Source organism: Gopherus evgoodei, chromosome 10 (assembly GCF_007399415.2).
Source record: "Gopherus evgoodei ecotype Sinaloan lineage chromosome 10, rGopEvg1_v1.p, whole genome shotgun sequence".
Taxonomy (NCBI): domain Eukaryota; kingdom Metazoa; phylum Chordata; order Testudines; family Testudinidae; genus Gopherus; species Gopherus evgoodei.
The window spans coordinates 81470163-81494384 of NC_044331.1; the positions used below are offsets into that span (position 1 = coordinate 81470163).

Sequence of the window (24222 nt, forward strand, 5' to 3'; positions counted from 1 at the left end):
TCATAGCACGGAAAGGGAGCGAAAGAACGACACTAGCGTCATATGATATGGGGCCCTGGTGGAGCAGCTTTCAGCCCAGGCTTTCAATGTCATTAATATTATCGGCTCTACTGCAACTTACACCCAAAAATCTCCAAGCATGTAAACAAACAAACAACCCCCTGAGTGAATTATGACTTGTAACACCCCTGGGAGGTTGGTAAAGAGCCCTGCTTTACAGCTGGGAACCTGAAGAGGGGAAGTGACCTGCACTGGGGTAAAGAGGACACCCTAGTGCTAGCTACTAGCCTGGACTCTCTTCCAGCACGCAGCAGCGAACCCAGAAGGCTCAAATCCTAGTCATCTATTCTAGACCATCGTGCAGGGGTGGCCAGTCGGTGGCTCCAGAGCCACATGTGGCTCTTCAGAAGTTAATATGCAGCTCCCTGTATCAGGGCCAGCTCCAAGCATCAGCCGACCAAGCATGTGCTTGGGGCGGCACCTTTGGGGTGGGCGGCGCTTGGTTTTTGGTTTTTCTTCGTTGGGGCAGCGCTAGAGGGTTTTTTTGGTTTCAGTGGCGCGATGCTCGGAGGGTGCTTCGGGCAGCGTGGCACTTGGAGGGAGGGCAGGGGCTTAGGGTGGCGTGGCGCTCAGGGGAGCGGGGGTTTCGGACAGCACGGTGCTCGAGGGGGCCCGGGCTTGCATGACACGGCGCTCAGAGTAGGTGGTGGGGGCTTTGGGCAGCATGGTGCTTGGGGGAGTGGGGGCTTGCATGGCACAGTGCTCGGAGTAGGGGGTGGGGGCTTCAGGCAGCGCAGCGCTCAGGGGGGCTTGCGCGGAGTGGCATTTGGAGGAGGCGGGGGCTTTGGGCAGGGCAGTGCTTGGGCAGCATGGTGCTCAGAGGGGTGAGGGCTTCGGGCAGCATGGCGCTTGAGGGGTAGGGACTTGCGCAGCACTCGGGGGGGCTTCGGGCAGTGTGGTGCTCGGGGGGGCTTGTGCAGCACTCAGGGGGGGCTTCGGGCAGTGTGGTGCTCGGGGGGGCTTGTGCAGCACTCAGGGGCGGGGCTTTGGGCAGTGTGGTGCTCGGGGACGGGGGGGTTCGGTGGCACTCGCAGGGGGGGTATGACGGTGGCACTCTTCTTTTTTACTTGGGGCGGCAAAAAAGTTAGAGCCGGCCCTGCCTTTTGTAGGCACCAACTCTGGGGCTGGAGCTACAGGTGCCAACTTTCCAGTGTGCCGGGCGGTGCTCACTGCTCAACCCCTGGTTCTGCCCCAGGCCCTACCCCCACTCCACCTTTCCTGCCCCTCCCCTGAGCCTTCTGTGCCCTCGGTCTTCCCCCTCCCCCCAGGGCCTCCTGCATGCCACAAAACAGCTGACCAGTGGGCGGGAGGCGCTGGGAGCGGGGGGTAGGGGGGGAACTGATGGGCGGCGGGTGCTGCTGACGTAGCACTGTGGCTCTTTGGCCATGTACATTGGTACATTCTGGCTCCTTCTCCGGCTCAGGTTGGCCACCCCGGCCTAGCGCATCAATACCAGACGTTCACACTTCTTACGTGACTGTGCTGCTCCATTTAGCTGGATGGGATTATTTCAGTTTTTGTTTCACGGTAATTAAAACAGTGGCCATGTTAGTTACTTTAATTCTTAGCAGTTTAGCTACCGTGATTTTCAGATGGGGGGGGGTGCATTTTTTTTAATAGTTTTAATCCGCGTCTCATTTTAATAGGTTTAAAACATGTAGTGTAGCCATTTCATTCGGCTGGCACTGTGGCCCGCTCGGCTTCACGGCGGTGCTAGCAATAAGCACGGACCTGCAGCTGAGCCAGAACGACATCTCTTGCACCAGTTGCGTGAAGGGCACCGTGGAAAAGCCGGCGGTGGGACTAGATTATTTTTTGTTTAATAACTCAGTAAATACTAACCAGGAAATCTTGTGCAACGTCTCCAGCAAAGCCTGAGGAATGATCACTGTGTCTGAGCGCTACAGTCACGCCTATATTACACCATGTTATTCTCTCAAGCACTCTTGGGTTCTCTGCTCCCTTAGGGAGACAATTAAGGCACCAGTCTTTAGGCAAAGGTAACTATGGTATCCAACCATTAGCGGTTACTGTCAGTAGAAAAAAGCCTGGTCAAGAACTAATGAGCCAGCAGCATCAGCATCCAAGGCCTTTCTGCAGAACCCGTTATCCCGCACAGAGGGCATTGGCGTGATCAGAACGGGCGCCAGGGACACAGACTTGCTCACGCTCAGCTTAGCTCAGTACCAAACCGTTAGGCAGCCAAATCCTCTGGGGTGGGGTGGGGTGGGGAAAAGACAGGCTCATTATCCCGCTCGGCGCTGTGTCTGAGGCAGCTGGCCTGGCTGTACATTAATAGATTACACGGAGGATTTGAGATTGTTAACAGGGAAGAGAGCTTTAGCTGGATCCGTTCTGGTAAAAGGCCACTGAGTCTCGCCGAGCCAGCGGAGGACGCATCCTCCAGAAGGGACCTGTACTTTTTCCCCTCCTGGTTACGCATTTTCTTACAAGGTAGGTGGCTGATTTGATGTGTTTATTTGCAAAGCAAACTACAAAGGCTTTGGCAGGGGAGGGAAGATGGGGGAGGAATTATTCCCCCCCCCACACACACACACACTCCCTCCAGGGGAAGCTGGGTGAGAGATTAAATCAAAGCCGCCTTGTATGCCTTGCTATGGATTTGCCTGCATCTCTTTGTAACAACAGCAGAGACACACATCGCCTGCTCGCTGGCACCCGAGGGGAGCTTGTGGCTGCAGCTTGAGGAAAAGGTCTAGGGAGATGGGAATCGCCACGCACAAGCGGCCCCTTGCAGCTGCTGTCTGGGGCTAGCGTCTCAGTCTTGGTCATGCTGCATTGCCATTTTTTTTTAAAAAGCAGGGGCCTTCTCACCGTTTAGCCGGGGAAGCTCGTTTGGGGGATGGGATGGGGGGTGTGTGTGTGTTTAAAGTTATCCGTGTGCGGCCTCTTGGTGAAGCTCTGCTGGGATCCCTGAGGCGGGTGGATGTTTTTGAAGGGACTGTTGGCGTTTGCTGTCACGGTAGATGAACGTGATCAGCGAGAAGAGCTGTGTACGCCCAAAAGCTTGTGTCGCTTGCCCACAGAAGTTGGTCCAATAGAAGTGGTTACCTCACCCGCCTTGTCTTGTGCATCAAAGTCGGTCTCAGGGCCAAAACAGCCGTCAAATATTATAAGTGAGACTCTGAGGCTAAGTTCATTGCTGCGCTCACCTTCTGGCTGTACGGGGTGAGCGTGTGTGGCGTTGAGCGGTCAGGGGCAGCTGGCAGATAGACGTGGGGAGAAAGTAAGAGTGTGTGTGTGTGTGTGTGAGTCTCTCTCTCTCTCTCACACGGGGTAAGCGCACACCTCATGCCGCTGCATCCATGCAGCCCAACTAAGACTGACGACCCCACTCCCTAAGGCCGTGGCAGAATGCAGTGGGTGGGCTGAACAGTGTGACAAGGAAGGTAGCCTCTGTGCTGGGTTGCTTTAGGTCTTTGGGGCCAAGTGCCACATACAAGCGGCTGGGTTTCAAAGCAGACCAGAGGCCGATGGACAAACATGACTTGGCACCAGGGCTGCCTCGAGTTAGAGGAGGAGCGGAATGGAGCTGATGGGTCTGACCACCTCCAAAACCCCGTTCTGATGAAGTCCTTCCTGCCCGCTACCACCTCGCAGGCCAGCGGCTCGCTCTCCTTTAAGGTGCCTGCATCCCAACACTCTCCTAGCCCCAGGGTGTGTGTGAGATCTCCGCAACTCCCCCGAAATGGATTATTGGAACTGGCGTCGGAGGCTTTGCTGCCCAAGCGCCCGCCTGCTCTAGCAGCACGAATGGTTTCTTGCAGTGCTGCCTGGTTCTGCATTACATGCTGCTTTCCACGCACTGCTGGAGGCTGCCCAGAAAGACACATCAAGACGAGGGGAGATCGAACTGGACGGGTACGACCCTGCCCCCGCCCTTGACCAGTGCAGCTCGGTTTGACAGCAAAGTGCAGCAGGGACCCTCTAGGGACAACCAGCCATTGGGGCTGAGATGTTAGACAGAGGGGCCTTGCCCAAAGAAAAGTTAGCAGCTTTCACGTCTTTTGGCCCCTTCCTCAGACGTGAAACAGCTTTGCTTATCATGGACTCATTGTGGCATTTGGCGCCAGGACTTCCATGGTCTCAACTGGACTCTGTTATGGATTTGCTGTGTAACCTTAGGCCATGTCAATGCTCCGTGCCTCGGTTTCCCCCGCTGTGAAATAGGGAGGATATTACTTCCTTCCTCAAAGAGCTAGAGGTGCCAGCTGCAGCATGCGAGCAGAGCCAGACAGTGCAGTGTACATTTCCTTTGGCTTTCAGCTCTGATGTTTCTTCCTTCCCCCCCGTTTCTATTTTCGGTGATTGTTTCCCTTCCTCCCTCTCCTTTAAATTCTCTTCCTCTTCGCCGTCCTTCCCATTCTCTTAGCCTCTCCAGTCTATCACTGCCCACCATTAAGCACATGTCCATTGGTGTTGGCTGGCAAGGGGCAGTAGATGTTTGAAACCTGACCAGCGCTGGATGTTCAGGTGGCAGGGATCACCCTGAGACAGATCACTATGCTGCTCAGTGGGGAACAATCCTGCCAGGCCCTGTCAAGCCTGTGAACCCAACTGCAAGAGCCTGCAGGGAACCCTCAATATATATCGACCCCAAACCAAACCACAGCCCTGACTCCGATCTCTCTTACATCTGTGTAAAACAGGAGTAATTCATTGTCTTCATGGGTGTTGGCTTGATCTCCGCCCTTCTCCCCCTCCCCCGCCCCCATGTTGTGCAAGGGTCAATGACTTCTTAGTGAAGGCAAACTTTGTCTTGGTCTCTTTACTCAGGCACTGTGTCCCATCTGCTCACCCTTGTGACACCCTTTCAGCACAGATAATGTACTCCCCGGCCCTCAAACATGCTGCGGTTAGAGTGTCCAAGTGGTTGTGTGCCACGCTCCACCTAAGGGCATCACAGAATCTAAATCGCAATCAAAGCTGACCTGGTTCTCCCGGTTACTTATTTGAAAGCTAATGCCTCTGGCAGTGTATGCAAAGCACAAAACCTGCTAGCCCACACTATAAAATGAGCAGCTGTTGTGTTATTTATGCCACTGCTTAGCTCTGACTTCGGTGGATTAGGACCTGTGCAAAGGTAGGTTTGGGGCTGCTACTGCGATGCGGAGACAAATGCAATAGCCAGCGGGCAGTGGGACAGACGCTCTTTACAGTAAGGGCCGGATTGTGAGAAGGGCAGCGTCTTCCCAAGCAGGTGCACTTTGTACCTGCAACGTTGTATTTAGAATTGACTTGCAGGAGCAGCTCTGGTTGTCTGCACCTCTACCCACTGCAGGGAGAAGGGCAATATTCCATTTGGTGCCTGCGCGTTCAATGCTGCAGGCACAGATTGCACCTGTGAACAGGGAGGCTGGGCCTCAGTCCCCCGAAATTGTACCTCTACAGGTATCCCGGAGTCTGGATTCCCCAGCAGCGCCTGGAACCTTTCATTTCGAGGTGGAAGGAGGAAATGGGAACTGGATTTGGAATGAGCTGGTGAGGGGGAGCGTGAACAAGATGACTCAGGAAATTGGTATTTGTTAAGGGACTTTTCACCTTTAGTTCACTGGCTGGGACTCAGGCTTGGCTAGTGTTAGACAAAGGTGTTCTCAGCTGGTGGCTGTTTGGTATTGGCTTGGAAGGATTTGATTTGTATCAGAACACACACACTCTCTCTCTCTCTCTCTCTCTCTCTCTGTCTTTGCAACGGCAGGCCAGATTTCAATATCCTTACTTGTGCTGAATAGCACCTTACTTCATCAGAAGTCCCACTGACTTCAGTGAGGCTGTTTGGTTCAGGCTAAGGATACCAGAATCTGGCCCTTAAAGTCCTGTTAGATCCAGGAGGAAGCTCTGAACTATCTATCCCTTGCGTGCGCTGCAGGAAAGCAATGCTTTTTCCCCTTTGAGGCTTCGAAAGGGCCTCAGGGCTTGTGACACAGCAGGAGAACTCTAGGTGAGGCAGACAGCAAACTAACCCACCCGCTATGGTTTAGAGCAACAAACTCGATGGTTCCGCCTCCGTATTGGAATCAGGCCCCCAAGAGACAAGGACCCAGATCCTGGAAGGTATTTAAGAGCCCCCACTCCCATTGAAATTAATGGGAGATACGTGTTCAAATACCTTTGAGGGCCTGGGCTAAAGTGACACAGGAACTCTGAGGCAGAACAAGGCATAAGCCCCGGCCTAACCCCCTATCCAGGGGACTATCCTTCCTCCAGCCTACCTGCCTGGTTAGAGATTAGACAATAGGAAGCTGTGCTCAGCTGTGTTTGCCAACAGCCAGCTGTAAGAATGGCTTATGCTGTCGCTGGTAGTTGGATCTCCTCTGTGTCCACTGGCAGATTAGCCCTATGCCAAGGGAATCTCAATCTTGGCTTGAAGATTGAGCCAGCATTCTTTCCTCTGACCCAGGGCCTCTCCCCAGCTGTCTGAAAGTCCCTCACATGAAGTTTGTCTTCCCTCTCGTATCCAGACTTAGCAGGTATCTGCATATGTGGCACCAGCAACTTGTCCAAATCAGAACATTGGTGGGTCTCTCCCAGGTGTTCAAAAAGAAACCTTCCCCAGGATCATTCAGTAAGAATTGTATTTGGTTTGTCTCCCTTAGAAGTCACTTGTTGCATCTCTTTTCGTGAACCCTTCGCCTCTCCCCATCTGAATCCCAGGCTGCTTATATTCACATGCCACTTGTAAGTGTTGTCCTAATGCCTGAGACAAGTACACTTGGATCTTCTCTGACCTTGAGACACGCCATGCCAGGAGATTCTCAGTCAGCAGGATCTGGGCCTGGTTTCACACAGGGAAGGCAGGATTCGGAACAAAAGGGCTGTGGTTAGCAAGTACCCTGGGTTCGACCCACTTTGGAGCTTAGCCCACTGTTAGACTCCTCCTCAAAGGCAGATATTTACATCAAGGCTAAATCCTTCATTTCCATCGGTCAGGAACAGCTGCCGGCTCTCCCGCCCCATGCAGCACTCAAAAGGATTTGTTAGTCAAATGATAATGCCGTATGATGCACTATGCAAATTGCAGAGGGGAGGGGGAACAACACGGGGGAGAACTACTTTCAGATGAACACACCAGCCCGACCTAGTTCCTTAGCGGTAGCCTCAGACTGAGCAGCAGCCATGGGAGGGACCCTTGATGCCCGGGAGGGACCCCTAGTAGGACGCAGTTGCATCACAGAAAGAAGAGCGAAGGGCAACAGCGATCAAACTAGGGTGTGACTCTGGCCTATAAGGCGGTCTTCTCCCACGTTTGGGGTGGGGGCGGGGCTGGGCGGCAGTGAAGGAGCTGCAAACAATAAGCCCCTGGTAAAGGACATCTAACAGCTATGGCAGGAGCAGATTTGGGGTCAGTGCCAGGGACCACGATGAAGGGTAGCCAAAGCTCAGCTTCTTGGCATGACCTCGCTGACCATTTGCAACCCCCACTGGTGATGACAGCCCGAGTCTGTGGCGCACGCACGGTGAATATGCCGAAGTGGGGATTCTGCATCAGCAGATCCTAAGTCCCAGGCTGTGAGTTCATTTTGTTCGAACTCTTATGGCAGGGCTACGTGTGGAGCCACCATCCCTGGGTAACCGTCATGCCCATTACACCCAACAGGCCCCAGGCAAAGGGGTGGGCTGCACCAAGAGCCTTGACGCGTTCTCGACAAGTCACTTGATCTGCGAATGCCAGGGGTCTTTTCACTCTTTTCCAGTGAAGAGAGACGCCTGCAGGAAAGCTTATTTCCAAAGGCCATCCAACACTGACGTGTTCAGTCATGAAGGGCTAGAGCGGAAGGGAACGAGCTACAACAAACGCACCTGAGAAGGAACGGGCTTTGGGAGTGTTAACGAGCGCAAACTTGCCTTTGTTTTTCAGCCCAGGTTGCTTCCATATTAAGAAGGACGTTCGCTAAGACCTGCCACCATGGATGAATGGGACCTCCCACAGTGGAAGAAGGAAGTAGACAGCCTGAAATACCAACTGGCTTACAAGAGGGAAATGTCTTCTAAAACAATACCTGAGTGAGTCAATGCTTTCCCCGGCCCCTTCTGGCGGCTGTTCAGTAGCCCACATGGAATGAAGTGGTGGATCTCAGACCAAGGCCTAGTGGCTATACGCCCTCATCTCAAATAGGCCACTAACAGGCAGTTTGGACCACATGGATATAAACTGGTCAGGTTAATGGAGCCAGGCTGATATGCACCAGCTTAGGATCTTGCTTTCTTGTCAGCAGCCTCAGCAGAAAGGCTAAGGATGAGATAGCTACTGAGACAGGAAAACCCCTCTAGGTGCTTCACATGGTTGGGAGGAGTGAGGTGCATTGCCAGGCCCTGTGAGACGTGGGCCCTGCTGCTGGCCCTGAATAGGATGGCAGATTCTAGGGTCTCGTCTCCAGCGCCCTTTGCCAGAAATAAATCAGCATCAAGAATACTTGGGCCCAGATTCTCCAAAGTACTTAGGACCTTTGAAATCAATTGCCGTTAAGCACCTAATTACCTCAGAGAATCTAGGCTTAAATTCCTAACCTTGGCTATACAACCAGCAGCACCACCAATACTGAGGGAGGACCGCAGAGCCAAAAGCATTCAGCATGGCCAGTTTTCTCCAGCACCCATTATTGTCATAGGATCTAAGCACTGATACGTAGAGAGAAGTGGGCTGTGTCTCCAGTCTTCCAGGAAACCTAAGCACTGGGGTTCCAGGCCAGCAGGAAAGATTTGCCCAGGATAAGGATAACGCTAGGTGAACACGTGTCTGCACCTAACTTTAATTTAGCTCTGTTTTAGCCATGATTGGGTTGGATCAGCTGTTTCTCAGTTCTTTCCCCCGGGTTAGAAAGGAAAGGACCCTTCCCCTTCGGTGACCTGCCCTTGAGGTGGTGGTAGCTTGCAGGGTTCCTGCTTTAGTCCATATTTAATGATGGTCATGCACCCCACACCACTCAGTGGGGCTGCAGAGCCACGCTGGAGGTGCACCTAGAAACATCACTTCCCCTCTCTGCACCCACAGCCTGGATCAGTGCATGTACAACAGAGTTGCTTGGCAACACTTGTGCCAAATACGTGTGTAAAGGCAGGCGTCTGCTGGTGCAAGGCAGGGGTGAGGGAGCTGCCACTGAACTTGCATCTAGCTTTGAAAATCTGCACCTTCAGGTGCAAACTGATTGCATTGGGGACAACTCCATAGCGCACGCGGCAGGACCTATTCCATTCTAGGCACCTCTCCCAGCTTTTGGAAAAATTCATATGACTTAATGACTTTGCTGAGTTCGAACTCTTTGTAGTGTTGTTGTGCAAATTCTCTTGAGAAAGGAGCTGTGCACTGTTCATTTAAGCCCTGGGAGCTCTAAGAATCCAATCCAAGACCTATCTAGATAGCAGAAGTAATAAATAAATATAAATATATGGAGATATACCTATCTCATAGAACTGGAAAGGACCCTGAAAGGTCATTGAGTTGAGTCCAGCCCCCTGCCTTTACGAGCAGGACCAAGGATTGACGATTTTACCCCAGATCCCTAAGTGGCCCCCTCAAGGATTGAACTAACCTCTCTGGGTTTAGCAGGCCAATGCTCAAACCACTCCCAGGCTGATGTTCCCATAGCATCAGATGCAGCTGCCTTTGCATCATCCTCTGCCCCACAGAAAGCTCCCACCCCTTTGGGCTTTGAGATTGCTCCCCACAGACGGATGCTGAGAAATCTCTCATCTGTAACATCAGCAGCTCCAAGTCCTCAAATATGGAGCCTGCCCAGAAAATGAGAAAAATAATAAATGCTAGGCTCTTTTTATTTGCCATCAAGTTTCTGAGCTGCTATGGGGGTTGTGTGTTTATTGAAAGCTATGATTCGCACTTAATCACCTGAGTCTGGGGGGCTTTAAAAACAGAATACCAAATATTGAGAGCCAGCAACACTGCAACCTCTAGCTAAAACGTAGAGGGGTCGGGGGCTAAATTGTTAGCAGGGATTTGAAAGTCCACACAATCATAACCTTGCCCAGTTATTCACTTCCTATGTGCTTCTGGTGCCACAATCCTTCCAGTTCTCCAGTCACCAAGCCATCTCACTGTCCTTCAGCTCCCCCCTCAAAACTCTTCTCTGCTGTGAAGCCTACAATGGATGTTACAGTCGTTAGGCAACTGGTGTTTTGCGATTACTGCCCATCACACTGACCAATATTGTCTCATGGTTTCCTCATACTCCCCCGTCTGTCTGCAGCCATCTGTTTTCTCGTCTTAGACTAAGTTATCTGGGGCAGGGACCGTCTTTTATGTTGTGTTTGTACAGCACCTAGCACATGGTCCTTGGACTGGCGCTCCTCAGCACTAGTACAATACACATTAACAATCAATTTAAGAATATAGTGAAACCTACCCTAGAAACTCATCTGCAAAAGAAAAAAGCGAAGCCTGGTCTTTGTGGGATGAATACATTTGTCGTAGAAACTTTGGGGCCCCTTTAAAGTGCTTGTTTCTGAGAATGGCTATTGCATGTGGAGCCCAGAGTGTTGTTTCCACAAGAATACAAGGACGGTGAGTAAGGTACTAATGCCAAACACTCGCTCACCTCCGAATGCGAGTTGGCTGGTGTAGGCCCCAAGTCCCCACCCTAGAAGTGGCTGTAACAGCACATGACTGACTGTCTCAGGCCTGGAATAACAGTGGGGGCCGGAAGTTAGAATTGAGGTGCTTTGCTGGATGTTTGTGCAGGGGGAAGGTCTGGAACAAAAGGGAGAGATGCACTGGCAGAGATGCAGCAGCGCGTTCATGGACAGTGCATGCTGACCGTGCCCTGCTCAAATCGGTATCGCCAGCACACGTTTAAAGACAAAGGGCTGCAATCCAAACTCACGCACCGGGCCCCGTTCTGACTGCGACATTCCGTGCCGGGGGTGCTGGCCATGGGATAATCACTGCCTAATGGCTGCAGAGACAGTGCTCGCAAGTTTAACAATAGCTGCTTTCAAACGTGAGCTACAAAGCCGTGGCAAAATCTGAAGCGAGCCCAGCCCTGTGTACTGAATACTTTTCCTCATCAGGCTGTGGAGGGAGAAATACAGATTCCAGAAATACTCTGATTAGTAGGTTGATTAGTCTCTAAGACCTTCCAACTGTGCTCCAGAATGCAGCATTCCAGACGGTCATGAATATCAGGTGAAACTGACGGTTCTGGTATCAATGGCGTCACCAAATGATGCATTCTGGGAGGAGGATGGCAAATCTAGCAGAGGCCAGCAGTTTCCTGCGGGATAAAAGAAATAAGAGAGATGCTCATTAAAATGCATTCTGGTGTTAAAAGCTCCTCCACAGCTTGGTGATAAAGACGTTCAGCCCCAATCTGTGCTGTATGCTTAACCTTTGTGTTTCACACTCTGGGCAGTGATCTTCCAAGCTTTAGAATACACCTGCTCGTATTAAAAAAAAATTAACCTCCTGGATGGGTAACCGATTGCCTGTGTGACTGGGGACAGTGCAAAGCCAAGGCGTTTTAAAATAAAGGTTCTCAAGCTGTGGTCTGCAGAAGGTCGACAGGCCACATGACATTGACTCCTCATTTTCTGCTGCTAATTCACATTAGCAGAAATTTGAAGGACCTTAAATGCTTCACTGCTGTTACTTTCCCATATAATCACTGTAGCCTGGAGATGTGAGGTGATCGTGAATGGCAGGGGAACGTAGGTCCACGCAATCACGAAAGGGAATGAGACGTCCGAGAGACAATCACGTTATTAAAATGTGACCCATGCTGTGATGTAGTTGAGGACTCCCCATCTGGAAACAAAGTAGCTGAAAAATTAGCTGCTCATTTGTCTTCTCCAGTTACCCGTGACCAGGGTCTCCTGGTAGGACATCAGAGACACCACCACAACTTAAGATGGCTCCCCAAATCAGTCTGCTCAAGGTAGCAACTTTTAAAGAGATAAAAAAAGGATGAAGTCAGCAGCTGAGAGGAGGGAGCCAATTTTTAAAAATATTCAGATCTTGTATAGGCCATACATCAGGTAGCATTATTATTTGTGTGGCAAGTTATGTTGGTGCTTCAACAAGTTTAAAGCTGCAAAGCTCTCTAGGATCTTTTGGGATGCAAGGCTCTTTATACATGAAAATCATACACAGTTGTAACAGCCTGTCCCTGCCGCCCATTCAGGATGATGTGTGACCTCAGCTACCTAGGTACATTATTTGCCTAACCCTGTAAAACGCATAACAGAACCTTTTATGCCAGTAGCATCTGCAGCTATGCCAGTTTCCCCAATCATGAAGGCACCAGATCAGCACAGGGTGTGTGCGCATCACGCATGTGCCCGATCCCTGCCCGTGGGGGAAGCCATACACAAACACACAGCAGATACACTGCTGCTTCTATCAATAAAGGGGTGGAAGCCACCCACCTTCCCTCCCTGTGATCCCTCATGGATCTGGCTCTGGGAACAGCTCACATGCCCAGGCTCATGTCTCTGTCCTCTGCCTCCACCCGTCTACACGCCTTGAGTAAGTGGAGGGGAATAAGGAGAGGGATGGGGAGTAGTCAGCAAGATACATGAAAAGGAAAATACACCGAAAAGTGAGAGTAGTGAGAAGACTGGACAGAAGAAAGGAGAGCGAGTGGCAAGTGGGCTGAACCCGGTGCCAGGAGGCCTGGCGGCAGCTCACCCACTCAGCCATCCCAAAGGTGGCCTGCTGAGACTAGGTGCGAGGGACGGACAAAATTAGAGCCAAATAAAGGCAAGAGCCACTGCTCCCCTGCTAGTCGTCCTGCTCCCCTCACCACAGAACAGCTCATCGGGCTTCGTCACCACGCTGAACAATGCTGTGCCCTGCAGCCAATGTAGCTCACTCCGATGGCTGCAACCCCACAGCATTGGGAAACCCAGAGTCTGGACATTGAGGGTTTAGCGTCAGAGATGGTGGGACTGCTGGGTTCTCTTCAGTCGCACTCCTGACTACATGTAGCCTTGGGCAATTGCTTGACCCCCTTGTCTTTTGAGGATGCTATTATTTTACCTACCTGACAGGATGGGATGGCTGGGCGATGCCATGGAAACGCTAAATCTCATTACTGCGTAACAATGAAAAGAAATCTTCTAGCTCCACTTCAGCCAGAATAAGATAACGAGAAATGCTCAGAGCCATTTAACCACCCTGCCTCTCCCCTCTTCTCTGTAGGTTGATGAAGTGGATAGAAGATAGCATTCCAGAAGACCCATTTCTGAATCCAGAGCTGATGAAAAGCAACCCTTGGGTGGAAAGAGGAAAATGTACCGTACTCTAATGCCCCTAAATCCAACTTTGCTCCCAAGCGGCCGTGGCTGACAAAATGGCTTCCTCCTGAGATATTCAATTTTGCATTAACTCTGAATGTAAATTTTTTTTTATTAGTTTCCTAATATGACTAATTGTACAAACACGATCCTCATCTTGTCTTATTATTTTTATTAGTAGAAGCAATTCTTTTTTATACTGACAAAGCACAGGCCATAAAAGAGTAAATTGGTAAGAGATGCAATGTATTGGAGACTAGCTGATTAGCAGTGTCAGAATGGGGACTTGAAAAGCAATGTCAAACAACAGGCCAAAGGGTTCTCTTGATTAATCCCGTAGTTTTCAATTAAGCTTGCGCTTAACTATGCTTCTGTGATTCTTACAAAGCCTTTTTGAACTTGTAAAAGAAAAAACACTTTTATAAAAAAATTTTCAATACTCTTTTGTATATTGTAGAATTTACCGTTTTGCAGCAAAGCCAGCGAAATATGAGAACTAAGGGTTTATAAATGAAATAAACAAAGCAATACATCACAAAGTTTAAAAAAAATTATTTTGCTTCTTTATTTTACAAACAGCCGAATAGAAAATAAAAGCAGGAAAGTTCTCATGAACCATATGTGTTCTTTAGAAGGCTGAGTCAAATTTTTCTTTCTGTTCTGTATTCTTCAGTTTTATTTCTTTAAAATTATCACTAGAGCAAATCCTTAATGTAAATATTCCGCCTGACGGCATTCGAAACCCCTTCATTAAATCGGAACCAAACGTCGCTCTTTCCAACGGCCTTTCCGATTTGTTTTTCAACAGAGTCGTGCTCGGACGTTTGATTAGCTGATGGTAACCAGAAAAGGTTGGTGGGTGGGGAGAGAAGATACGATAATACAATTAAATCAAGGGACTTAAAATGGGAAAGTCAAAGTTTAGGCATCAGACTGTCAAGCAAGTATCAGTAAGACACTGAAAAGGACAGCACCTGCAAACATTACTGCTGGGCATAGTTCTTACTACGAGTGGTTCCATCGTCAATTCAGTACACCACATTAAGTGCATTCAAAACTAGGTTCTTACATTCAAAAGCCCCTGATCCTACACACATGTAAGCATCTTGCGTAACTTTGCTAAGGTCGGGTCTACATTTCAAAAGTAGATCGACCTGGCTCTGTCGCTCAAGGGTGTGAAAAATGTCACGCCCTGACCACAAGAGTTCGGTTGACCTAACCCCTGGCACAGACGCAGTTAGGTGAACGGAAGAACTGTTCCATCAACCTAGCTCGTGTCTCTCTGACAGATGGATGAACTACAGCTGCAGGAAAAGTCCCTTATCAGTGCACCACAGCTGTTGCATAGATATTCCCTAAGTATAATTATTGCTTAAAACATTTGCAGGAGCAGAACAGCAGCCATCTTTATTACCTATTAACTGGGCCTTTGGGTGCTTCCATAATGAAGTGTCCTACCATAGCCGCTCCATGTAGGGGACTGGACTGGCTTTATGCCCCAAGTTTTTTTCCAATCCACCCTTATACACAAATATTGTCAGACAGTTGCAAAACACACTATGGAAATTGCTCCCCAGCTCCATCCACCCTTTCGATGAACCACAGTCAGTTTGATTTCAGCATTATGGAACCACAGAAGATATTGCAAAGCTTTCTACTACAACATATGTTTTGTTTCCTTCCATCTCTCCTGACCAATATCTTGCCTTTTCTGCACATACCTGCTGATGCAGATATTTGTTTCTTAACAAGCTGACGCCCAAAGAAGTCCATTTCTGGCTGTGAAAAGAAATCAAAACAGTTTTAATACACTCTTCCTCGGCAGACCTCTGGGCACATATTGGTTATAGTGTGTATTTAAAGAGAACAGTGCCAGCCCAGCCTAGTTCAACATCAGATGGGATTTTTATCTAGTTACAAACCCAAAACGTGATTTTATTAAGAAAAAAAATTACACAATTTATCAGTACAAATGTTTCCTTTTGTTATAGAAGCACAGAAATGTCGGGCTGGAAGGGACCTGAGAGGTCATCTAGACCAGTGCTTCTCAAGCTATCTGATGTGGGGGACCGGCAATTTTTTTTTCCAACGTGCCAGGGACCCGTGCCATATTATTATCCTATTCAATACTCTTATGAGGAAACTCGCCGTGGACCTGCAGCTGATGGCTTGCAGACCGGCACCGGTCCACGGACCACCACTTTGAGAAGCACTGATCTAGACCATTTCCTTGAACTGAGGTCGGATTAAGTATACTTAGATCACTCTATATTTCAGTTCCCTTTAGCCATTCAAATAGCCTGCACAGGTCCAGAAACCCAAGTGTGCATGGGAACTAGAATGCAAATGATTAGAAACAAAGCGTAAAAGTGACTGGTCTGATTTCACTGTGAAATGCAGATAGGATAACACACCCAGGTATAATCGGGTGAAATCCTGGCTCCACTGAACTCAATGGGAATTTTGCTATTGAGTTCAATGGATCTCGGATTGCACCAGTCAAGTTAGTTTACCTATGTAACCTTATACGGGCCACACTACAGTACGTTCAGCTGAGGAGCACCGGTCGGATATTTTATGCATGCTGGACCACCAATGCCAGTTAATACATGCCCCACACAGCAGTTCAACAGCCCGCCCGTTACTTGCAGATGAAGATTAACAAAGTTCAATAAAGAACAGACATGAGCACGTGCTCTAGGATCCAGCGGGAAACACATTCTGTGTTTTATTGTTCTCGCTTCTTCACGGTCATTAGGGGGGGTCATTCCAGTCCAGGTATGTGAATGCACGACTGGCTTTGTTACAAGCAGTAGCTTACGCTATCATATCTCCGCAGAGTGGAAAGAGAGGGAAGGACCCTGTGGTGTGTTAGGGAGTCACACACAGCTCCGGCCTTCCCATCTCTTTCAGTGCCACTGCCCCAGGAGGGGGGAAGGAATTCCTTTGGCTTCACTGGCTGAAGGCAGCCACTGCGTTATTTACAGCTGCTTCCATCTGCCAGGAGGGACAGAAAGGCAGAACGGATGCCCAGTCCATGGCAAGGTGCTGAGGTGCCTTCAACATCCCCTCAACAGCTGATGGAGCTAACACCTTGGGATTGGACCCAAAAGGTTCATGGTTCAGCCATGTTGCAGGACAGAGGCCAGCTTTCAGAAGAGGGCACACTCTGGCCAGGCAGGAATGGGATGAGTTAGCCAGGCTGAGCAGAAGATGAAGGGAAGTGGGACGTTCCAAAATGGAAAGTCAGTTTTATCATGGATGGTAACAACTTGCTGGATTAGACTGAACACATTTAGGCAAGCCGTCAAATTGGTGGCTTGCTGTTTCTAGCTAGATCCAGTTGATGACAGGTCTCCCTGTGCTTAGTGGGAATTAGCCAGGTCCTCCCATACTAGCCTACAAGGTCAGAAGACTAAAAAGGAAAATGATTCCACAAACCAAGATGGTTCTGAATGTATTTATTTGTTATTTTTAAAATGTGGTCTTTGGTTCTTGGTTTTATTTCACATCCTCAAAGCCACAGAGCTTATCTTTCCTATGGCTTATACGCTCTATCGGCCATTAACTTGATTTCCCCTTGGATGAGATTACTGGTGTATAACGATCTACTGGATTAGAAATAACTCCAAGCATTTCTCCGGTTGGTAACAGCCACACATTCTGGGCATTGCTGCTGCACTGGAAGCTTTGCACTCCCTGTTACGTACCCAATGGCACTGCAGGACGGGAACTGGATGGCTCAGGAGCCTCTCCTAAATAGTCATCGATTCAAAGCCAACCTGGCTCAAGACAAAAAGGTGGAAGCCTCAGTGGCTATTTGATGACTTGGGTGAAATGAGTTGGGGCGGAGGTCACAGCTCAGCGCCTAGCAGACAGAAGTTCATATTACGCTGACTGATGCTAAGTGGCTGTCTTACTGGAAGCCTCAGCAGTAGTGTCCACACCCCCAGACACCCCAATGGAAGAACAGGGGATCTGAACCCCAAAGAATAAGCAAGTGAATCAACGGGTTGTATACAAGATTATGGTGCATAAATACACGCCGGGCAATATCTTTGATGGAAGCTTGCCATGTTCTGAACTTGGTGGTCATTAAGAGATCTGAATCCAGGTTAGAGGTCTGCACGTATGCCTGTATCTTCGCGTAGAAAGTTGTAATTGCAGCCGTGGTGCAACTACAGCATCGCCTCACAACAGGGAGCAAAGCCAACAGGCAAGGAGGGACACCTCCCAGACTAGCTGTTCACACAAAACTAACTCCAGGCACCGAGCATCGTACAACCCAGAGAAAGACAATGGTGGACCAAAAAAGTTAATGGAAAGACATTAAAACTCCAAAAAAACCAAGGAAGGAGGGAGTTCCCCCCCTCTGGGTAATCAGGTATTATCATAATCAGAGAGAGAAAGAAAACAGTAACCCCTGTGAAAAGGGAAGAGGGGCTAAAGTGCAGGGGAGCCAGAAACAGAGGGCCAGCATTGAAGTAGGGTGCTGCTGCCTGTGACACAATAGATCCCCACTAGGCAGAGGACATGCTGGAAGCCGTCCAGCAGCAACAGGTAACTTGTATGAGAAAAGGGAGTTTAGCAGACACAGGAGTGTAAAGCCTGAGGTTGCATCTTTATGCTGATTTTCTGCATAACCTGCATGTGTTGCTTTTCCTCACCAGTTCATCTCTGAACCTACGATTTTCCCGTCAAATAAACTTGCTCTTTATTTTTACCCCCAGCAGGTCTGTGATGTGCAAACTGGGTGGACTACGTCCTAGTGCTGCTAATTGTTATGATTTTGTCATGAGTCTCATGATGATTATTGGTTTCCTTAAAGCCCCAGCTCCTGGAGTAAAGTGGATACATGATGGTTTCAGCCTTCGCTCTTAAAGAAAAAGTAAGTTTCTAGCCCTCATGGAGGTGGAGAAAGCTTCAAAATGTGACCCCAGTGCACCCTGAAGGCTCAAAGCAGAAAGCAAATAAAAAGAACATCAAATCTATTATTTTTACAAAATCTTATGATTTTAAAGCCAATCTCGTGGTTTGTTTTGGTGAGCCTGACTCATGGGTTTTGAACATTTGGGATTGGCAATCCTGGTGTCCCAAAGTGAACTAACTGGTGGCAGGTTTCATCCTTTCGGAGGTGATGGCCCAGAAGGGAGAAGTCCAAGCGTCTGGGAGTTCAGAACTTAGGGAGACAGATCTGGGGAGACTCGGGCCTGGAACTGGCTGTTGGGTCATGCTGCAAGGGGTCACTAGGCTGGTGGAAGGCAGGGTGAAACCTTACGCCTGTCGGCTGGCTGCTGGTGCCAGAGCCCTGAGCCAAGCAGCACAGCATGAAGGCACCCGAAGTTATAAGACAGGCAGAGAGAACCCCTAATGGCTCTGGGTGAGCCCCACAATGTCACACGTGGGTTCGCGTTACAGAGTCTGACGCTGATGGGGCCCCCTTCTTGGGAGCCTCAGCATCAGATACTGTGCTGATCTGACAGGAAGCTGCGCTACTCTGCACTTCAGTGTCAGCTTCCCAAGGTCACCCACCCAGCCTCCCAAAGCCTCCAACCATCTATCTCTTTTGGAAGTCCCACACCCCTCAAGCCAGCTGCAGGGTTTCCCACGTTTAGCCTTGCCCTGAAAGATTAGGGCCCAAATTGGCAGAACTCCCTAGCATTCGATGGAGCCTCAATGATTTACACCAGGTGAGGATCTGACCCTGAGGACTTTGACGCAGGCTCATAAACATTGCTAATGGTGCAGCTGCTGCTTTGCTTGTGCCTAGCATTTGGCTAATTCTGCCATCAATATTTAATTATACTGCTCTATGCACTGTAAAAATCATTGATGCATTTAAGGGAAGCATGGTATTGAATCTCTTTGTTTTTGCAGAGAGGTTTATAAATATCCACTATCGACCTCCCCCTGTCCCGCAATGCCTTTGTGAACGGTCTATTCACTACGTGCAAGTTGATTACCTCCCTCCTCCCCAATACCGGCAGCATTAGGGTATGAAGCCAAACGCCGTCGTTGCTGCAGAAGCCTGAGTGTAGTGGAGGAGAAAGCAGTTTGAGTGTGGAGCAGCCTGTGCTGCAGTTTAATATGTGGTCATGCAACCTGCATCAGAGGCACCGGCACTCCAGCAACGCTGCCTGCCCTCTCGGGAGGTGGGGCTTTAGTTGGGTCACAGCAGTAGCAACAGCCTCCTGGTCTCTTGGAAGATGTTTTTTTCCCCTGGCTCCCAGGACGTTAAAATCCCAAAGCATATTTGGCAGAGGTAACAGACGCAAGGTTACTAAGCTACACCTCCTCTGAAACCCGGCACCTTGAGATAAACCCTCCAGTGCTCTGACCGCAGAGAGATGGGTTGTGCATGGAGCACGCCATGTTCATTCCACCAAAAACATTTATATGCATTATAAATACAGGGGCCGGACCCACAGCTAGTGTAAATCTGCCTAGTTCCACTAAAGCCAACTGAGCTAGGCCGATTTATAGCAGCTAAAGATCTCACCCATCAGTGCTGAAAAACAAAACAGAATTTGAATCGAATTTAGCGTGATCCAGTAGGCTTCTCTAAGGCCCCCATCCTTGTGGTATCTTACCATCCTAAAGCTCGGTGCAAAGTGACGATCAGCTAGGAAGAAGCTGCAGGAGCCATTCTGAGCTCCATAATAGCTCGCGCACATATCGTGGGAGGGTTATTTCCCGCTCACGCAGGGGATCTTGGTTTAGTGTTTCCTCTAAAAGAAAGTCTCTCCAGCTATGCTACAGAGCATAGGCGCCGACTCCGTGGGTGCTCTGAGGTTGGAGCGCCCACAGGAAAAAGATGGTGGGTGCTGAGCACCCAACAGCAGCCCCTCTATGAGAGCCTCCCCCTGCCGATCAGCACCTCCCCCTTCCTCCCAGCGCCTCCTGCCTGCTGTGGATCATCTGCTTTGCAGTGTCAGGAGGTGCTGGAGGGGGCGGGGGTGAGGGCGCAGCATGCTCAGGGGAGGGGGCAGAACTGGCTGGGGAAGGGACGGGGTGGGGGCAGGAAGAAGCAGGGTGGGGGTGGAGCCTGGGGGAAGGGCCTGGGCAGAGCTGGGGGGAGCACCCTCCAGCAGATTAGAAACTCAATGCCTATGCTACAGAGCCCGTGCCAAAGTCCTACCGAGGGGAAAGGAGCAAGTCACCAGGTGGGCAACAGTGGGGAAAGCGATTGCCTTGATATCAAAGAACATGCCGAGATTGGTAGTTTTACAAATAAGAGGCAAATACAGTCACTTAAATGCCATGAAAAACGACAGTCCAGTTAGGGGGTGTCTACACTTACGCTGCGGTAGCCATGGAAGGAGTTTTTCTGTTGCTGTAGTTAATCCAACCCTGTGAGAGGCAGTAGTTAGGTCAGAGGAAAAGTTCTTCTGTCAAACTAGCCCCATCTACCCTGGGGGTTAGGTTAATTGAACTACATCTCACAGGGTGTGAAATTTTTCAGAGCCTGAGTGACGGAGCTTGGTTGACATAAGTTTTAGGTGTAGACCAGGCCTTTGAAAGCTATTGCAAGCACCTCTTCAGAGCCTGTGATGACTGCAACCCAATGATTCATTTCATCACAGCCAACAAGCAGCTGCCAGAGGAGAACAACTTTTACCTGGGCCAGATTTGAACCACTGACTTCAGCATGGGAGCAGCAACCTGTGTCATTGCCCCAAGCCCTGGGCCAGCCAACCCCCTTTAATTTATCTCCACTACGGAAGGGCTTCCATCTCACCTTCTCATCAAAAGCAGCTTTCTTCATGATGTGCTCCAGACGCTGCTCATGGTTGCGGATGTTGGACTTGGGCATTCCCGGCTTTGCACTTGGTTTTTCTTCAGACACCTGCAATGAGGGAGGTTTACTGGGACAAGCCACATTGTATTTACAGTTCCTCCTTCTCAATTGTTCTCTAGGAGACAAACCATTGATCCTGTCAAGGTAAAAGTTGCTCTCCAGGAGCAACCTCTTCCTTCTACATTCATAAAATTCAGTGTGAAATGACCAGGATACTCTTTGGGAAGTGCAACAGCAGGTTAAGGAACATCCTCTGTTACAAATCCAGTTATTAAAATCACAGAATCGCAGGGTTGGAAGAGACCTCAGGAGCCCATCTAGTCCAACCCCTGCTCAAAGCAGGACCAATCCCCAGGCAGATTTATGCCCAGATCCCTAAATGGCCCCCTCAAGGATTGAACTCACAACCCTGCCCCCCCTCCATTACAACACAAGACACCTTAACCTTGGGTTTAGCAAGCCAATGCTAAAATCACTGAGCTATCCCCCCCCAACGGTCTAACTCAGCAATGCACATTACCTTTCACAGGGGACTTGCTCTGGGAAGCCTCTGTATGGGAACACTGGAGTGCTAATTGCTTCGCAGTATCACCCTTTCACAGGCCCCAAGTCAGCCAACCAGCTGTGCTGTGGGGACGCAGCTCTTGGGTGGGCTGTAGGTGCAACTACAATGAGAAGACAGTGCAGTCTCGTGGCTGGGGCACTGAACCAGTTGTCAAGAGACCCTAGTTCTAGTCCCAGCTCTGGCATTGCTCTGTTGCGTTGACCTGCGGCCAATTACTTTATCTTTCTGTGTCTGTCTTCTCCTGCCTACCCTTCCTCTGTTTCGTCTCTTCAGATTGGGAGTTCTTTAGGGTCTCGACTGTCTCTCACTGTGTGTACGTGCAGCACCTAGCACAATGGGACCCAGAGCCAAGCTGGGAATTTTAGGTGCTTTTGCAATATGTGAGGTTACAACAAGCTTCTAAAGATCTAATTTTAGTTTATTTTTTTCCTGCCTGGCTGTTGAGCTAACATACATGCTCAGGAACCTAAGAAATGTCACAGACTGAAGATGACAAACCACCACGGAGAGAGATTTCAATGGGTTTATCGTTCCTTGAGAAGCGAGATAAGAGAAGTTGCCAAGCAGTTTTCACATGAAACAGGGCTCAGGTAGGCCAGTTGTTTTTAGTGTGGCCTATTGTCAGCACGACACAAGGGTCTATAGTGGAGGAAGAACGCATTGCCCCAGAGGATAAGCCTCCAATTACCTACAGATCTACAAGGTACACTGGCGTTTTTCCTTAAGCATCTCTCTCTTTTCTCCTGGAGGACAGAATTAGAATGAGAGGGGACCTGTCAAAGGAGCGGGGGCACCTTGAACTCTCACCAAGACTCCATGTTTGTTACCGTGGTGTCTGAGCACGTAACAGCTATATCCCTCCTTAAGAGCAGTCTGGCCAGGACACCTCAGTTTTTTCCCCTTTCCAATAGCTCTTTGCTATCCAGTCCAGCCTTATGAAGGCAGCAGGCAAACCTATGGCCACAGCTGCCCTTGCCCACCTGCGTTACAACGCTCCAAGCTCCAGTTCTCCTCCTGCTAAGCATGGCCGACAAAACAGGCATTCCGGCTCCTCACCGTGACACCCCCTTCAGAACCGGACTAAAACACAGGCTCGTTAACCGCTTCAGGGCCCAGTGGAGTCTGGGTCACAGCCTTGACGACCATTTCCTATTGCTGCCTCCTTCCTATTTGTTCCCAGGGGTCTTCCAAAAGCAGAAAGGGCAGGTAGGTGCCCAATTTCCACTGAAAGTCAGTGGATGTCCAACAGCCCCTTGTGCCTTTGGAAGCTTCCCTTTAAGGGCACGTCTATACTGCACTGTCTCTGGGACACAGGCTCGTGGACTCCGTGTTTTCAAGCCCATGCTTGAGCCCTTCTTACAATTGCTGGACCTGGGGCTTACAGCCATGCTAACACATCCAGACCTTCTGGCTTGGGTCTCTGGCTTGAGCTAAGTCCACACTGCAAAACAACGGGGCCTAGACCCAGGCTCCGACCCAACCCCTAGCACGGTCTTCGGGCCTGGGTCTTGAGTGCTTGCTGACCCCAGTCTGACTGTTGTGTGTGTGTGGACAAAAGCGGGGTTGGGCTCAAACCAGAGTCATAACCCATGTTTAGTGTGCAGTGTAGACACAGCTCAAAGCAGGACTTTAGGGTCAGTCCCATCCTGCTCATGCAAGTGGCATTTTCTCTGCTGGTTGTCAGACTTTTTTCACTCCACGCTCTGGGAATCAAAGTTCAGTGGAGCTAGCCTGGGACCCCCTGTCTTCCTCTCAAAGAGCTCAGAACACAGTTTCTGGTTTGTCTGTTTAGACTGTAAGCTCTTTGAAGCTGTGTCCGTGCAGCTCCTAGCACGGTGCAGCCCCGTGATGGTTGGCCCTTAGGCACTGCTGTAATAAACATGTGTAATAAAAAAAAATGACAATTTTAAAAAACCACAACATCCTAGTACCCTGGCAATTATTTGCTATCATTTTAAGAACTCTGAACGTTTCAGCCTGGCTCGACCTCTTGATCACTGGCGCATGCATTTCCCTGATGGCATCATGTAAACAAGAATCCTCCAGAGATTTTTACACCATCGCTTTTCCCCACTTGCATTCCCCGAAAAACATCCTCTGCTGCGAGTCGCTGGCTCTGAAGGATTAATTATCTCGCCGAGCTGCACCAAGGGAGGCAATCGGAATCACATGAGCCCCAATGATGCCATTTCCAAGCCTTCTCCTCTCCCCATCCCTCCTTCCCTTGTCGCTCCATATACACAACCCACGGCTCTCGCGATGGGGGCGAATCCCCGTCAGAACTCTGCAGTGGCGCTAATGGCCCCGAATGCAGCAAGAGCAGAAATTGACAGGCAGAGCAGTTGTTCGTTGGCAGGAGAGCACAGCACCCGTGGCCTCAGCTGGAGCCTTTGCGTCGCTCGCAAGGCAGGGAAAACCAATGCGCTGCGCAGAACGCTGGCATTACAGAAGGGAACAGCAGTCAGCACAGCAAATCAATTCCTGGGGCCGACAGTTATTTAGGCTTTAAGCATCTCGGGGCAAGGACCATGCC

At 49.8% G+C, this 24222-nt stretch overlaps 2 protein-coding genes across 5 annotated transcripts in view; one reads left to right on the forward strand and one right to left on the reverse strand.

The window, feature by feature from the left end:
- The first annotated feature begins 2348 nt into the window (after nt 1–2348).
- GNG13 (G protein subunit gamma 13) lies at nt 2349–13716 on the forward strand. Of its 2 annotated transcripts, none has more exons than XM_030578035.1 (3): nt 2349–2514; nt 7940–8085; nt 13232–13716. In XM_030578035.1, exons 2-3 carry the CDS (start codon nt 7988–7990, stop codon nt 13335–13337), a joined length of 204 nt encoding a protein of 67 aa, XP_030433895.1. In that variant the 5' UTR covers nt 2349–2514; nt 7940–7987; the 3' UTR covers nt 13338–13716. The 2 variants fall into 2 exon arrangements, with proteins under 2 accessions (XP_030433895.1, XP_030433896.1); XM_030578036.1 differs by having other exon boundaries at nt 7945–8085.
- Nucleotides 13717–13883: 167 nt separating this feature from the next.
- Nucleotides 13884–24222, reverse strand: part of CHTF18 (chromosome transmission fidelity factor 18) — a 41439-nt gene continuing 31100 nt past the window's right edge. For 2 of the 3 annotated variants that reach the window (XM_030578031.1, XM_030578030.1), the window contains exons 20-22: nt 21065–21172; nt 15048–15105; nt 13884–14158 (exon numbers count right to left, since the gene is read on the reverse strand). In XM_030578031.1, the coding sequence (XP_030433891.1) occupies nt 14022–14158; nt 15048–15105; nt 21065–21172 (303 nt within the window). In that variant the 3' untranslated portion in view covers nt 13884–14021. The remainder of the gene's footprint in view (nt 14159–15047; nt 15106–21064; nt 21173–24222) is intronic. The other variant, XM_030578033.1, reaches the window with a different exon arrangement.